The sequence below is a fragment of the Mesocricetus auratus genome, unplaced genomic scaffold (assembly GCF_017639785.1).
Source record: "Mesocricetus auratus isolate SY011 unplaced genomic scaffold, BCM_Maur_2.0 Super-Scaffold_100007, whole genome shotgun sequence".
Taxonomy (NCBI): domain Eukaryota; kingdom Metazoa; phylum Chordata; class Mammalia; order Rodentia; family Cricetidae; genus Mesocricetus; species Mesocricetus auratus.
In genome coordinates, this window is record NW_024429191.1 from 56,713,495 (window position 1) to 56,729,927 (window position 16,433).

The 16,433-nt window shown below is 43.0% G+C and overlaps 1 protein-coding gene across 1 annotated transcript in view; it reads left to right on the top strand.

Moving 5' to 3' along the window:
- The window catches only part of Kiaa0100 (KIAA0100 ortholog), a 31,673-nt gene extending 15,451 nt beyond the window's left edge, over nt 1-16,222 (top strand). Inside the window, exons 25-38 of the mRNA XM_040749234.1 lie at nt 1,659-1,816; nt 2,569-2,775; nt 7,474-7,573; nt 8,746-8,928; nt 9,774-9,895; nt 10,937-11,092; nt 11,180-11,301; nt 12,025-12,205; nt 13,331-13,417; nt 13,753-13,863; nt 13,963-14,229; nt 14,627-14,728; nt 15,000-15,134; nt 15,427-16,222. Coding sequence (XP_040605168.1) covers nt 1,659-1,816; nt 2,569-2,775; nt 7,474-7,573; nt 8,746-8,928; nt 9,774-9,895; nt 10,937-11,092; nt 11,180-11,301; nt 12,025-12,205; nt 13,331-13,417; nt 13,753-13,863; nt 13,963-14,229; nt 14,627-14,728; nt 15,000-15,134; nt 15,427-15,606 — 2,111 coding nt within the window. The 3' untranslated portion in view covers nt 15,607-16,222. The remainder of the gene's footprint in view (nt 1-1,658; nt 1,817-2,568; nt 2,776-7,473; nt 7,574-8,745; nt 8,929-9,773; nt 9,896-10,936; nt 11,093-11,179; nt 11,302-12,024; nt 12,206-13,330; nt 13,418-13,752; nt 13,864-13,962; nt 14,230-14,626; nt 14,729-14,999; nt 15,135-15,426) is intronic.
- Nucleotides 16,223-16,433: the final 211 nt, after the last annotated feature.

The following is a 16,433-nucleotide window of genomic DNA, read 5'->3' on the forward strand; positions in this document are numbered from 1 at the left end:
AGTCCTTGTGTATGTATTCTAGGCAAATACTAACACCATATCTATAGCCTTGTATCAATTTCTGATAAAATACTTTGTTCAGGGAACAAAGATTTAAGTACTTAGTTGACATAAGACTGAAACACTACCAAGTTCTGTATCTGCTGAGCCATCTCTCCAGCACCCTGGGAAAAATCTTAAATGGTAAGACTTGGGTAAGAAATGAGTGGCCGTTTTAGGAAATAATGAATGGAAGTTGATGGTGAGGGTAAGAACGCGTGGTAAAGAATGGGAGTTAAGCCTGGTCTTTTCAGGACAGCCAAACCACATAATAGAGAAACTGTCACAAACAACAACAGAAAAGTAGCACTGGCTGCTCTTTTAGAGAATCCAAGTTCAATTCCTAGCACCTAAATGGAGTTGTATAGCAGTCTGCAACTCCAGTTCCAGGGAATCTGATGCCGCCTTCTGGTTTCTTTGGATACTGCATACGTCTAATGCACATACATACACATTCAGGCAAAACACCATACACTTAAAAATCTGTTTTAAAGGGCAGGTCATATAGCTGGGCAGTGGTGACATATGCCTTTAATCCCAGCACTAGGGAGGCAGAAGCAGGCAGATCTCAGAGTTCAAGGCCAGCTTGGTCTACAGAGCAAATTTCAGGACACCCAAGGCTATTAACAGTGAAACCCTGTTTCAAAAACAAACCCAAAAACAAAAGTGAGGCAGTAGTGATGCCTAAAGTTTTGTGTCTGTTGATCTGTTGGCACATTGGTAACAGTGGTATCAGAAATAGAAGAGCCATAGACTGAAGAGGTTTGGACATGCTGAACCTGTAACAGTGATAAGATATCTTGGTAAGTCTGACATCTGAAAATGAGTCTAAGGCTCTAAGCTAGAGATAAGAGTTTTGGACAGTCTTCAAAGCTAAAACTTAGTGCCAAAAAGATGATAGTTGTTCCTTATTGTGTGTTAGACACTCTGCAAAAATATTTTTATTTCATGAAGTTGTCACAGAGCCTTATGAGAAAGTTGGTGTTATTTTACAGATAAGGAAACTGCGTCACAAAGAATAAAGCGAGTTGCCCAAAGTCACGGTTGAGTAGTTGCTAGAGAGGCAGGATTTTGACCATTGGCAGACTAGTCTAATTCTGACACTGCTCTTAACCATAATGCTCTGTTAGGCAAACTTACTAATAGAAAAGCAGGCACATGCCAAGGTCTTAAGACCTTTGAGGAAGTAGCAAAGCTAGAATATAGTGCCACTGCTGACAAGGGAGTGGGAAAGAATAGTCACAAACAAGTATGTGGAAAGGAGAAAGGGGTGGGGGTGGGGAGGGGTGGCTCAGCAGTTCAGAGCACTTGCTGCTTTTACAGAGGACCTGGGTTCAATTCTTACCACTGTCATGGTAGGGGCCTTAGGAAAAAATAATGCCATTTAAACTGGTGTTTCTATTTCTTTTGGAAATCTTTTACTTTTACTAACATTGAGTGGGAGCTAAGAAACTTTTATTTTACCATTTTGGGTCAAGGGTGGGGTAGACTGAACTGTATGTAGATCAGTGTTCCAAGTTACCTAGACAGGCACTAATGGAAGATCAGTGCGGCCATAGATGTGTTGTTCTCTATTCCTTTGAGATGGTGATGTTCCTCACTTCTTTCTTCTTTATCAGGTGCTTACATGTTGCAGAAGCTGATTGAAGAGACTGATAGGTTTGTAGTATTCACAGAAGAGGAGTCCGGTATGAGTGACCAATTGTGTGGCATTGCTGCCTGCCAGATGGATGACATCTACAACCGGAACTGCCTTATTGAGCTGGTTAACTGCCAGGTACCCTTTTCTTTATAGGACACCAGTATCAGGCTAGATCCCAGTCACATTGTTTAATTTCCTCCAGTTTTAAACATTTTTTTAAAAAGATAGAGTTCCAAGATCTGGGCACACACCTCTAATCCCAGCACTTGGGAGGCAGAGCCAGGTGGATTCTGAATTTGAGTCCCTGTCTCAAAAATAAGTAAATAAATAAAATAAATAGGATCCCACTGTGCAGCTGAGGCTGACCTCAAACTTGGCCATCTTTCCTGAATGCCAAGGTTATGAGCGTATATCACCAACTCAGTGATTCTCTGTGTAAACTGAAGAATGGACAGAGCTCAGATTTGTCCCTTTCTTTTTTTTTTTTTTTTTTTTTTTTTTGTTTGTTTGTTTGTTTGTTTTTGTTTTTCGAGTCAGGGTTTCTCTGTGTAACAGCTCTGAATGTCCCAGAACTCACTTTGGAGACTGGACAGGCCTCAAACTCTCAGAGATTGCCTGCCTCTCTGGGATCTACAGTTCAGTCTACCCCGCCCTTGACCCAAAATGGTAAAATAAAAGTTTCTTAGCTCCCACTCAATGTTAGTAAAAGTAAAAGATTTCCATCACACCTGACAGATTTGTCCTGTTGTACAGGTATCCTAAGTAATCACTTCCCAGTATAAAACCCAGTGACATTCACTCTGTAAGCTAGAGTCAGTCAGGTACAGTGATCTGAAGATACTTCTCATCTTCCTTCATGTATAAAACGCTGCTCTGCTCTTTGACAGATGGTTCTTCGTGGAGCAGAGACAGAAGGCTGTGTCATTGTGTCAGCTGCCAAAGCCCAGTTGCTACAGTGCCAACACCATCCAGCATGGTACGGTGACACGCTGAAACAAAAGACATCCTGGACTTGCCTGTTAGATGGCATGCAGTATTTTGCCACCACTGAAAGCAGCCCTACTGAACAGGATGGCCGACAGCTCTGGCTAGAGGTCAGTCAGCATGGGTGGGTAGGCCCATTATAGCTATAGTGCTGTTGTTAAGCTCCCTCTACTAGACCTACTGGAAGAGTTGTCACATTACTTACCTTCTGCTTAGTAGAAAAGGGAAGCTGCTGACAGCTTGAATGTTAGCAGCCTCTGTGCTGTAGCAACATAGTGCTTTTCTCTCCTAGGGTCCTCTGTCTTATTCACCAGCATAGTTTCCCTCTTTCCACTCCTCCCCACCTCCCCCCTCTTCCCCAATCAATTCGAGCAGGCCTCCCAGGCATATCCACTAAACATGGCACATGGCTGTAGTTTTTTTTTTGGTACCATTGGCTCCCCAATAAGCGCATAGAGACTTATTAATGGTAAATGCTTGGCTGATAGCTCAGGCTTGTTACTAGCTAACTGTTACATTTTTAAATTAACCCATATTTCTTAGTCCTCTGCCACATGGCAGTACCTTCTTTCAACAAGGCACATTTGTCTTGCTTTGAGACTCTACAGAGACTCTGTCCTTCTTCCTCCCATCATCCTCTCAGTTTGGCTTCCTGCCTAACCTCTAGCTGTCCCGCCTTTGGCCAGTCAGCTTTTTTATTAACCAATGAGAGAAATAACATATTTAGTGTACAGAGTTTGTTCCATAAGACTGGGCACAAACCCTCATATCACAGCTGGATGTGGTAACCCAGTAGGAGAGAAAGGGTTACCAAGAGCAGGCAAAAGAGTCAGACACCCACACTCCCATAGGAGTCCCACAAGAGCACCAAGCTGCACAATCGTAAGGTATGTGCAGAAGAACCTAGCTTGGACCAACTTAGACACTACAGGGTCCATGTTTGTTACTTCAGTTTTTGTGAGACTCTATGAGCCCTGCTTAGATGATTCTGTGGGCCATGTCCTTGTGCCCTCTAACTTCTATAAACCTTCCCCCTGGCTCTGCCTGGTGTTTAGCTGTGGGAAATGTCACACTAGCAGGCAACCAGAATAGACAATGGGTCTGAGAACTTTGTTTTGTTTGTTTGAAATAAGTCTTACTATGTAGTCCTAGATGGTCTCAAGCTCTATGTAGCTCAGGTGGCCTACAACTTTAGATCCTTTTGACTTACCTTCTGTAGTGCAGAAACCTGTGCCATGTGGCTAGCCAAGTCTTTATGACCGATCATAAAGATGATTGGTTGTTTGAGCAAAGCAGTGAGGTCAAATGAAAGACTGTTTATCTAGGAGTCTGGTTGCTTGACTTCTGATGACAGTTAGACCAGTGTAGCAGTTGAGTCCTCTGTTGAATCAAATGAGAAGGTGCTTGACTAAGGCTGGGGAAGGGCCACTGCAAGATAAAGGTTTATTTTTATTTATTTGTTTGTTTGTTTGTTTCTGAGACAGGCTTTCTCTGTGTGGCCCTGGCTATCCTGGATCTCACTATGTAGACCAAGAGATCCACCTGTCTCTGCCTGCCAAATGTTGGGATTAAAGGCGTGCGTTATTACCACACATCCAAGGTCGAGATTTAAACTGTAATTTCTAGGATATACCCTCAGATTTACTGGAGGATTAATGGTCATGAGGTAAATCTGGACAGTATTGTACATTGTCATTTACATATTTGATAAGCATTAGTCAGTGTTTACACTGTACTTCACACAGTTTTAGGACTCAGCTATATCTGATAATAACCAAAGTGAAAACATGAATGTTGATAATAAAAATCCCAAGTTTGTTGATTCTTCTTGTCCCTGGCCAATACGTCTACAAAAGACCTTCTGGTTCAGTTAAGGCAACCTCAAGTGTAACGACACCAGGCATAAATGAGTGTTTACATCAGATGTCAAACAAAGTAGGCCAGGTTGTCAGTAACACCAGAGGTTACCCAACTGTCTGTTACCAGTAATCTTGTGATAGTCACAGAAGGTACCTTAGTTCTGGCTTAGTGTAGAACACTTGACTAACATGCACAAGGTCCTGGGTTTGAGTCCCACAACCACAAAAAGGAAATAGGGATGTGGGACTAGTAATTATCCATGTAAAGGTGGGCAGAATTTTCTGGGCCTATCACTTTTATAGCTGAAGACTTTTCTTTCTCCTCCAAGTTACATTAGCATTAAAGTAGAGGTCCTTGGAATTAGAATATGATTTTGTTTTGTTTTTCAAAATAGGGTTTCTCTGTGAAACAGTCCTGGCTGTCCTGGAACCCACTCTGTAGAGTAGGCTGGCCTTGAACTCACAGAGATCCACCTGGCTATGATTTTTTTTTTCCTTTTGTCTTTCCAATGTGACTTTGTGATTCAGTAAATCTACCATCTGAAGACTTGGTCTCTATATATTTTAAAGGGTTTCCTTTTTATTTATGTGGTTGTGTGTCTGCCATGTATGTTTGGGTGGCTTCAAAGACCAGAAGAGGATTTCATGTCTAGAACTGGAATTACAGGTGATTGTGTGCTAGGAATTGAATCTGGGTCTCCTGCAAGAACAAGTGCTCCTAACTGCTGAGCTATCTCCAGGCCTTGAAGCATTAATTTTCTTCTTCTTTTTTTTTTTTTTTTTTTTTGTTTGTTTGTTTGTTTGTTTGTTGTGAATGCAGTGATATGTCCACATATATGCCTGCATGACAGAAGAGGGCACCAGATCTCATTACAGATAGTTGTGAGCCATCATGTGGTTGCTGGGAATTGAACCCAGGACCTCTGAAAGAGCAAGCAGTGCTCTTAACCATCTCTCTCTCTAGTCCTATGAATGGGTGTTTGCCTACATGTATGTCTGTGTATTAGGTGTGTGCTTGATGCCTACAGAAGCCATAAGAGGTTGTTGGATCCTTTGAGACTGGAGTTAGAGTTGTTAGCTGACCTGTTGATGTTGGGAATGGAACCCTTATCATCTTCTGGAAGAGCAGCCAGTGAGCGCTCTTAACCACTGAGACATCTCTCCAGTCCTGAAGCATTGATCTTACTGTTTTGATCTTATATGCCACTTATTCTGCTATTTACCTTGGTCTCCAAGGCAACAGTGTCAAAATGATTTTGTTTCTTTTTTGTTTTTTTTTTTAATATTTTATTTGTTTATTATGTATACAGTCCTCTGCCTGCAGAGGGCACCAGATCTCATTCAAGGTGGTTGTTGGGAATTGAACTCAGGACCTCTGAAAGAACAGTCAGTGCTCTTAACTGCTGAGCCATCTCTCCAGCCCATGACTTTGTTTCTAAATAGGTATATGTATGAATGAGCATGTGATGTACTGTGTACAGGAATGTGTGTGTCTCTGCATCTGCAGAGACCAGAGGGCATCAGGTGTCTTACTTAGTCTATTATGCTATGCCTTATTCCCTTGAGGCAGGGTCTTTCATTGACCCTGGAGCTAGGCTCAGATCCTGCAAACCCTGGCAATCTTCCTGTCTCCAACCTCCATAGAACTGGAATTGTAGAGTTAGTTCTCCCACTTTTTTATGTATGTGAGTGCTAAGTGTTTGTGTATGTGCCACTGATACATGCCTTCAAATGCCAGAAGAGGGTGCCGGATCCCCGAGAACTGGGATTTTGAATCACCTGATGTGGGTGCTGGAAACCAAACTTCTGATAGAACAACAAATGCTCTTAATGATGAGCTGCTGCTTCCTTTTTCCCTCTTGTGTGAGTTCCAGGGATAGAACCCAGCTTAGCAGCAGAACACATTTTACCACCTCTGTGACTCCTGGCTGTAATTTTTGAGGCCTCACTGTGTAGTATTAGCTACCTTGTACTTAGTGGTAAACTAAGCTGACCTCAAAGCCCAGGAAACCCAGAGATATGTCTTTCTGGTCCCAACTGCTGGGATTACAGGTGTCAGCCACCATGCCTGGGTTCAGAGTGGTTTTGTGTCTGAAGATTCAAAGTAGCAAAAACACAACATACTAGCCAAACCTCATGGCCCATGTTTATAATCCCAGCACTTGTTGGCAGAACGTTTTTTAAAGTATCTTTCTTTACATGAACTAAGATGATACAAACTGTAGCAGACTTTCTTTGGGGCCACCAACCAGCTCCTAAGTCATAACATGGAGGGTTATTATTAGTTATAAATGCTCGGCCTTAGTTTATACTTACCCCACTTGCTCTTATAACCTAAATTAACCTGTCTACGTTTGCCTTGGGGTTTTGACCTTTCTTTCATTATGTATGTCCTACTGCGTGACTATCTGGTGGCTGCCTGTCTGACCTCGGGTATCTCCCTCTCTTTCTCCCTTGTTCTCTGGTCTCTTCTTCTCTCTCTCTTCTCTTCTCTCCTCCTTATTCTTTCTGCCCACCAGCCCCATCTATCCCTCTACTGCCTAGCTATTGGCCATTCATCTTTTATTAGACCAGTCAGGTGCCTTAGATAGGCAAGGTGAAATAGCAACATATTTTTACCTGAATAATTAAATGCAACATAAACAAATGTAACACATCTTTACATAGTTAAATAATATTCTGCAACATAAGAAAATATCTTTACATAGTTAAAGTAATATTACACAACAACCTTTTGTCTTGTTTTTTTGAGGGTGTATACCAGGCTGTTATAGAACTCAGCCTCTTACTGAGATTACAAGTAAGGGACTAGCATTGGGCATGCAATCTGTCATTGCATCTTTCTTTTTGCAGCATAAGACTCTACTTGAAACATGACCATCTACAGTGGTGTTAGAATGAGCCACCTTTTCCCCATGAGCTAAAGGTTCCTCAATCTGTTTTCTTCAGGTGAAGAATATTGAGGAGCATCGGGAACGTAGTCTGGACTCTGTTCAGGAGCTGATGGAAAGTGGGCAGGCAGTGGGAGGCATGGTTACCACCACCACAGGTCAGTCCTTCCCCTCTCCCATGCTGTGATTTAGAGTAAATGTGCATTGCAAAGGTGCTTCATTTACTTATCTAACCTCTAATCTGCACTTTTTTTCTTTCAGTTTTGAAGCAGTGTCTCGTTCTATATATGCCTCCCTCAAACTCATGCATGGACTTTTGCTGCTGAATGCTGGGGTTACAAACATACATGAGCCACCATACTGGTTTCTTTGTTTGTTTGGGGTTGTTTGTTTTTTCATTTTTCAAGACAGGGTTTTTCTGTGTAGCCCTGACTGTCCTAGAACTTACTTTGTAGACCAGACTGGCCTTGAACTCACAGCGATCTGCCTGCCTCTGCCTCCCAAGTATAGGGATTAAAGGCATGTGCCACCACCATCCAGCAACCATACTGTTTTTATTTAAGTTTTGGCAGTACTAGGAATCAAACTCAGGGTCACTGACATGCCAGGTGTTTGTTGTACCTTAGAGTTGCACACCCAACCCTATCTATCTTTATTATCTGTCTGAAACAGTTTGACTATGTAGCCCTGGCTGTCCTGAAACTCACTGTACAGACCAAGCCAGCCTAGAACTGAGAATGCCTATCTTTGCTTCCCAAGTGTTGGGATTAAAGGTGTGTGTTGCCATGCTTGGTCCCAGTTTATCCTTTTTTCTCCCTTAAATTTATTTATTTATATATGCCGGATCTCTGTGAGTTCAAGGCCAGCCTGGTCTACAGAGAGAGTTCCAGGACAGCCTTCAAAGCAATACAGAGAAACCCTGTCTCGAAAAACCAAAAAAAAAAAAAATTATTATGTGATCTGCCTGCCACTGCCACCCAGCCTGGTTTTTTTTTTTTTTTTTCTAAATGGCTTGTTTTTATGTGCATTGGTGTTTTATTTGCATATACATATATCTTTGTGAGGGTATCTGATCCCTTAAAATTGGAGGTACAGTTGTGAGCTGCCATGTGTGTGCTGAGAATTGAGCCCTGGTTCTTTGGAAGAGCAGTCAGTGCTCCCAACCTCTAAGTCACTTTCCAGCTCCAACTTATCTATTTTTAACATCAGTGTGTGTTGAAGTAGTAGCAATTTTTTTTTCGCTATTCTAGAGTAAAAGCAACATTTCTGGAATTCCTTACAACCATACACTGTAACTCTCACAGAGAATCTCTCTTCCCCTTCTTCCCAGATTGGAACCAGCCAGCTGAAGCTCAGCAAGCCCAGCAGGTTCAGCGGATCATTTCACGCTGTAATTGCCGAATGTACTATATTAGTTACAGTCACGACATCGACCCTGAGCTGGCAACTCAGATTAAGCCACCTGAGGTTCATGAGAACCAGGAAAAGGAGGACCTCTTGAAGAAGCAGGAAGGTATCCAGGGAGGACTGGGCATTTGTGAAAGTACTTATCTTCTTAGTGGTTTTTTCTTTTTGTTTTGTATGTTTGTTTTTTAATATTTTATTTATTGTGTATACAGTTTTCTGCCTGCATGCCAGCAGAGGGCATCAGATCTCATTCAAGGTGGTTGTGAGCCACCATGTGGTTGCTAGGAATTGAACTCAGGACCTCTGGAAGAACAGTCAGTGCTCTTAACCACTGAGGCATCTCTCCAGCCCCTTCTTAACGGTTTTAAAACAGTAGAATTATTAAAGGGATCCCTGTGTTTTTGTTTTTGTTTTTGTTTTTTTTTTGTTTTTGTTTTTTGTTTTTTTTGGTTTTTCGAGACAGGGTTTCTCTGTATTGTTTTGGAGGCTGTCGGTCCAGCCCAGCCTCGAACTCACAGAGATCCGCCTGCCTCTGCCTCCCGAGTGCTGGGATTAAAGGCGTGCACCACCACCGCCCAGCATCCTTGTGCAATGTTGCCACTAACATTTCACTTGGCTCAGACATTCAAACAACCTGTAACTCTTAGAGGAAATGGGGACTGTGGATATTACTTATAGTTCTGAAATAAGCATATTCCTTTTCCTGAGTATCTCTTGTTCCCCTCTGTTGGACTGACTACCAGAAGTGGTTCCAATGTTGTTAGACTGGGGGTGGTATTGCGTAACTTTACTCTTGGCATCTAGGAGGCAGAGGCAGCTGGATTTCCATGAGTTCCAACCTGGCCAGGGCTACATAGAAAAACCCTGTCTCAAAAAAAAAAAAAAAAGCTAGGAAATTGAATATTTAGGGAGAAATTTGAACCTCTCATTTAACTGCTAACAATTATCTAGGGGCTGTGGATACTTTCACTCTCATCCACCATGAATTGGAAATTTCTACCAACCCAGCTCAGTATGCTATGATTCTGGACATCGTCAACAACCTGCTGCTCCATGTAGAACCCAAGCGGAAGGTGAGCATGGGCCCTTCTAGAATTCAGTCTAGCCTCACCTGAACTTTGACCTTGTCCCTTACTTGGATCACATAAACTAATGCTGGGCTGATGAGATGGCTCAGTGGATAAGAAGGAAACTAATATCTCTTATTAGTTTGATTGGTACATCCTCTTAATCAGTTCTATTAGAAATTATATAGTTGCCCAGCAGTGGTGGTGTATATCTTTAATCCCAGCACTTGGGAAGCAGAGGCAGACAGATGTGTGAGTTCAAGGCCAACCTGCTCTACAGTGCAACAGCTGGGGTGGTTACATAGAGAAACCCTGTCTCAGGAGAAGAAAAAAATCATATAGTGAAAGTTTAAGTGTCTCTTAAGACTGTAGAGCTTGGGGGCTGGAGAGATGGCTCAGAGGTTAAGAGCACTGACTGCTCTTCCAGAGGTCTTGAGTTCAATTCCCAGCAACCACATGGTGGCTGACAACCATCTACAATTCAATCTGGTGTATATGTAATAAATAAATAAATCTTAAAAAAAAAAAAGACTGTAGAGCTTGTTCTAGTGAGTTCTCAGTCAACCAAGCATCTCTAACAATGGTAACTACACACTTTTGCCTCCATCTCTACCTTGTGGCTTATAAAATCCACATTGCAGATCTTTTGTATTGATCTACCCCTTACTCTTACTACTGACCATGACCAGTAAAGGTCAACTTTCTAGAAGAGATCCCTATTCACTTTCCTACAAAACTTACTCATTTAAAAAAAGCATTCACAAAGCCGGGCGTTGGTGGCGCACGCCTTTAATCCCAGCATTTGGGAAGCAGAGGCAGGCAGATCTCTGTGAGTTCGAGGCTAGCCTGGTCTACAAAAGCTAGTTCCAGGACAGCCTCCAAAGCCATAGAGAAACCCTGTCTCGAAAAACCAAAAAAAAAAAAAAAAAAAAAAAAAACATTCACAGGGCTGGGGATGTACCAATAATAAGCATGTACTTAGCATGTGTGAAGCTGTGGGTTTTATTCACAGGACCACATTTAAAAATGTACATTTCCCTCTTTTAGGAGCATAGTGAAAAGAAACAGCGTGTCAGGTTCCAACTTGAGATCTCTAGCAATCCTGAGGAGCAGCGCAGTAGCATATTGCATCTGCAGGAGGCTGTGCGGCAACATGTGGCCCAGATACGGCACTTAGAGAAACAGATGTATTCTATCATGAAGGTATTTACCCTAGGTAATCTGAGGACAGGGAGATCGCCTACAGTAGACAGGAAGGATCTCCTAATTTCTTTTCTCCTGGTTCCCTAGTCGTTACAGGATGACAGCAAGAATGAGAACTTGCTTGACCTGAACCAAAAACTTCAGTTACAGCTAAACCAGGAAAAGGCCAACCTGCAGCTGGAAAGTGAAGAACTCAACATCCTCATCAGGTACCCAGCAGTCTTCTCTACTCAGTTGAGAGCTCAGCTATGTGATGACAGTCTTTAGGTTTCGTGTGCCATAGTAACAGTAGGTACAGGCACCTCTTTGGTCAACCTTGCTGAGTGCTTCCTGGGAAAGGCTCTGCTGCAAAATGAGTTAAGAAATACCACTTTTGTGACCTTAGCAGTGTGTATACATTAAAATTGATTAATAAAGAACAAAATTGAAAGCCGGGCGTTGGTGGCGCACGCCTTTAATCCCAGCACTTGGGAGGCAGAGGCAGGCGGATCTCTGTGAGTTCGAGGCCAGCCTGGTCTACAAGAGCTAGTTCCAGCACAGCCTCCAAAGCCACAGGGAAACCCTGTCTCGAAAAACCAAAAAAAAAAAAAAAAAAAAAAAAAAAAAGAACAAAATTGAAAGCCAGATAGTAATAGCACACACCTTTAATGCCACCACTCGGGAGGCAGGCAGGTCTCTGAGTTCGAGGACAGCCTGGTCTACAGAGCAAATTGCAGTCATGGCTACACAGACAGCAACAACAAAAAAATATATTGAAAGTGTAATCATAGGATTTACTGGGAAGAAACTATAGAGCTAAAAGATAACTTTTCTTTTCCATAGCTCAGAGTGTCAGAAACAATGCGTCAGTGGGGAAAAAACCAGGTTGGTCTCTGGGTTTAGCACCTACAGCATTATGAGGGACTCCTGTGTTCTTTCCTGTTCATGCACAGATGTTTTAAGGATTTCCAACTGCAGCGGGCCAACAAAATGGAGCTGCGAAAGCAACAGGAAGATGTGAGTGTGGTCCGTCGCACTGAGTTTTACTTTGCTCAGGCACGTTGGCGACTGACAGAGGAAGACGGACAGTTGGGAATCGCTGAGCTGGAGCTACAGAGGTTCCTCTACAGCAAGGTATTGGGGTGCACAGTCATATAGCAGCAGCCCAGGAGTTCAGTCCATGGAGAGAAGAAAGGGCTAGTTGTATGATGGTCATGATTAGAGACACATTAGCCTATAATAAATGATATAGGTGTATAGATAAGATTAATCAGTCCAGGCCGGGCGTTGGTGGCGCACGCCTTTAATCCCAGCACTCGGGAGGCAGAGGCAGGCGGATCTCTGTGAGTTCGAGGCCAGCCTGGTCTACAAAGTGAGTTCCAGGACAGCCTCCAAAGCTACAGAGAAACTCTGTCTTGGAAAAAAAAGATTAATCAGTCCAGGTGGTGGTGGTGCATGCCTTTAACCCCAGCAGTCATGAGGCAGAGGTAGGCAGATCTCCAAAGTTTGAAGCCAGTCTGGTCTACAAATCAAGTCCCAGGGCATCCAGGGCTACACGGAGAAACCCTGTAACCCTGTCTCAAAAAAAAAAAAAAAATGAAATAAAAGGCAGGCATTGTTGGTGCATACCTTTAATCCCAGCACTAGGGAGGCAGAAGCAGGAGGATCTCTGTGAGTTCAACGCCATCCTGGTCTACAGAGCAAGTTCTAGGACAGACTCCAAAGCAATACAGAGAAGCCCTGTCTCAAAAAACAAAACAACAAAAAAGGAAAGATATTCTTAGAACTAAGGCCCAGTGAAGTAATTTTCCAAGTTGAGTTGGAATGTTCTGATACTGACAGCAACTACCTTACAATAATATTATTACAAGGGATATTTGAAAATGAGAAATGTCACAATAACTAGGAAGTATTAGCATTTAGTGGTTTAGCTAGTATTACTCGAGAGAAACACTAGATTAGAGGGTTCATCTATTGTATCTGAGATTGACAGACATGTTGATAGACTGTGATGGTGCATTCATATAATCCCATCATTCCAGATGTATAGGTAAGGTGGATCAGGAGTTCAAAGCCAGCCACAGGTACAGTTTGTTTTATGGGATCCTGACTTAAAGAGAAAAATGAGATCAGAGGGTTAGATTAGTATATATAGTGTTAGTATATATATTAGTGTATATATAGATTAGATATGTAGTAATTCTCTATCAAGTTCCTAAGGAAAGCTTGTAGTGAACAGGACAAAATCTTGTCTTACAGGTGAATAAGTCTGATGACACAGCAGAACATCTCCTGGAGTTGGGCTGGTTCACTATGAACAACCTTCTCCCCAATGCTATCTATAAGGCAAGTCTTTTTTTTTTTTTTTCTCTTTATTGTTTTGTGAGGATGGAATTTAGGCAGGGTCTTGTTCATTCTAGACAAGCACTCTACTAATCTATACCCGCACATCTATATGGGAAGTCCTATTTCCCCATTCCTAGCCCATTTATATATACTTTAGAGCAAAGGGCATTTGTGATGGTCTTTTCATATCAACTCATGTAAAAAGCAACGTGATCTGAAATGGTATAACTTGCCCAGCTTAGCAAGACCATTGGCTTCAGTTCTCATTCTATAGGAGATTTGTGGATTGATTTTTAGAAAGGATGTTTAATGGAGTTGTTCGCTCTGTCATATAGGTGGTTCTGCGGCCCCAGAGTTCCTGCCAGTCGGGGAGACAGCTTGCCCTCCGCCTTTTCAGCAAAGTCCGGCCACCTGTTGGGGGTATCTCTGTTAAGGAACACTTTGAGGTTCGTAAATGGAACCCATGGTCAAAGGGCTTTTCACACTAAAAACTGTTAGACAAGGATAGCCCCTGAGCTTAACCGCCCCCTGCGTCTTTCCTCTAGGTGAATGTGGTGCCTCTCACCATTCAGCTGTCACACCAGTTCTTCCATAGGATGATGGGCTTTTTCTTTCCTGGTCGAAATGTGGAAGATGATGAAGTTGGTGATGAAGAGGATAAGTCTAAACTGGTGACAACTGGGATACCAGTAGTGAAGCCTCGGCAGCTAATAGCAACAGATGATGCAGTACCACTAGGTCCTGGAAAGGGTGTAGCACAAGGCTTGACTCGGAGTTCTGGGGTCAGGAGATCATTTCGCAAATTACCTGAGGTATGGCACATGTCCCTAAAGACTGAAGAATCAGAGAAACCGAAAGTGGTAGTGCACTCTGTAACTTTGACAGGAGTCAGAACATCGTCGTAAGGGCAGCCTGGACCGTATGAGGTCCTGTCTCAAAAAGGCAAAAGAAACTAAAAAACTAAAAACATGTGTTTAAAAGACTTTTTGGCTGGGTGGTAGTGCGCATGTCTTTAGTCCCAGCACTCAGGCCAGCCTGGTCTACAGAGCAAGTTCCAGGACAGTCGGCTATTATTAATCATTTCTGTTGGACTTGGCTGGGTATTTCTCTTTTGAGTGGATTGACTCCAGGGTTGAGAAGATGGAGCACTATTTAGGATATTTGGTTTCTTCTGGTTTTAAAGGCTTCTAACTCCTTTGTCTTTCCTAGCACCCAGTTGATGATATTGACAAGATGAAAGAGCGAGCTGCCATGAACAACTCCTTCATATACATAAAAATCCCACAAGTTCCACTGTGTGTCAGTTATAAGGTATTTCCCATCCCAGCACTTTCTAGAACAGAATAGGAAGGAAACCAAAGATTATAGAGGGTGACAGCCAGACTTCCTGTGAAAGTGGGCCATGGGTGACAAACCTGCTGTTCCTTCTGCTTCCTGCAGGGGTCAGCACTATTACCATGACTGAGGTAGGGGAAATCCAATCTATGTCTGTAGGTTGCTATCATAGGAATTTACTCCAAGTACTGGCTTAGATTCAAAACGGCAGCTGATGTAATTTTCCCCCTCCTCCTCCTCTTTGCAGGGTGAGAAGAACAGTGTGGACTGGGGTGACCTTAACTTGGTGCTACCCTGTCTGGAGTACCACAACAACACGTGGACATGGCTGGACTTTGCCATGGCTGTCAAAAGGGACAGCCGAAAAGCTCTGGTTGCCCAGGTATCTCGCCAGGGCTTATGGCTGTTTCGTTAGCAGGGACTGGCAAGAATGATTTTGTCCTTGTTTCCTGTTAACTATCATTAATTTGAGGGAACTAAGGGCTGCTACAACCTCACCTTTATGGATTCTGATTAGATTGTACGCTTCTTGAAAGCAGAGACCATTATTTATATACTTTGAACCACCCCATTGTGCTCTGCATGTAAGTTTAATAAATCTTGAATTGGTTCAGTTTGAATTGTTCAGCCTGTTTCACTAATATTTTTGCCTTTTACTTCTTTCCACTTGCCAGGTAATCAAAGAAAAGCTAAGGTTGAAACCTGCAACAGGGTCTGAGGTCCGGGGAAAGCTAGAAACAAAATCAGACCTGAACTTGCAACAGCAGGAAGAGGAGAAAGCGCGGCTCCTTATCGGTTTAAGTGTGGGTGACAAGAACCCAGGCAAGAAGTCCATCTTCGGCAGGCGCAAGTGATCTGGAGACCCACGGGACGGCAGTCTAGGATCTGGCTCTGGCTCAGGATCTGGGGACTTGGGGGTGGGCAGAGCTTCCCTTCATGCAGAGGGTTTGTGGGGCTTTGGAGCTCATAGGGAACTGAAACACGTTCAACAGCTGGCCTGTCCCTGCAGGGCATGGTGGACACAAGTGCTAAATTCCCTCATGCTTATTAGGCCCAGGGCCAGAAAGGCAAGAGAACCAGCAGACCTGTGGAGTGTGTCCAAGCCTAGTACCCTGCTCTTGGGGGCAACAGAAAGGGTGGGGGGATAGTTTTGATCAAGTATGATAAATTTTTATAAATAGACATATATATATATATATAACATATATATATATTTCTAAGTGTAATTGCTCTCCCTTTGTGCCAGTAAGCTGAGGGGAGGGGTCTGATCCTCTGTGCCTCACTCCACTGCCTTGTTGTATGAAAGGTGTTAGTGTTGGGGGGAGGGGTCAGCTTCCCAATCTGTGTGTTCACTTGGGAGGATGGCATTAGGAGCCAGGGCTGGCCATGGGTACCTTCCTTTCCCCCTGGGGTATACCCTGAAGAATGGAGAAAAAAAAATGATTTAAAGAAAAAATATTTTAAATTTGATGCTGGCTTTTTTTTTTTTTCAGTTGTATTGAGTAAAAGCATTCGAGTTGTCTGTGTCCTTCCCTCACTAACCCAACCCATTTTTTAACTCCTCCTAAATGTCTTAAGTTTTATCTTAGATACTTCCCAGCCCTGGTATGATGTATTCCTAACCCTGATGGGTCTATGTACACTGGAAGAGGCGGGGCTCCTGGGTAATGCAGCATCAGAG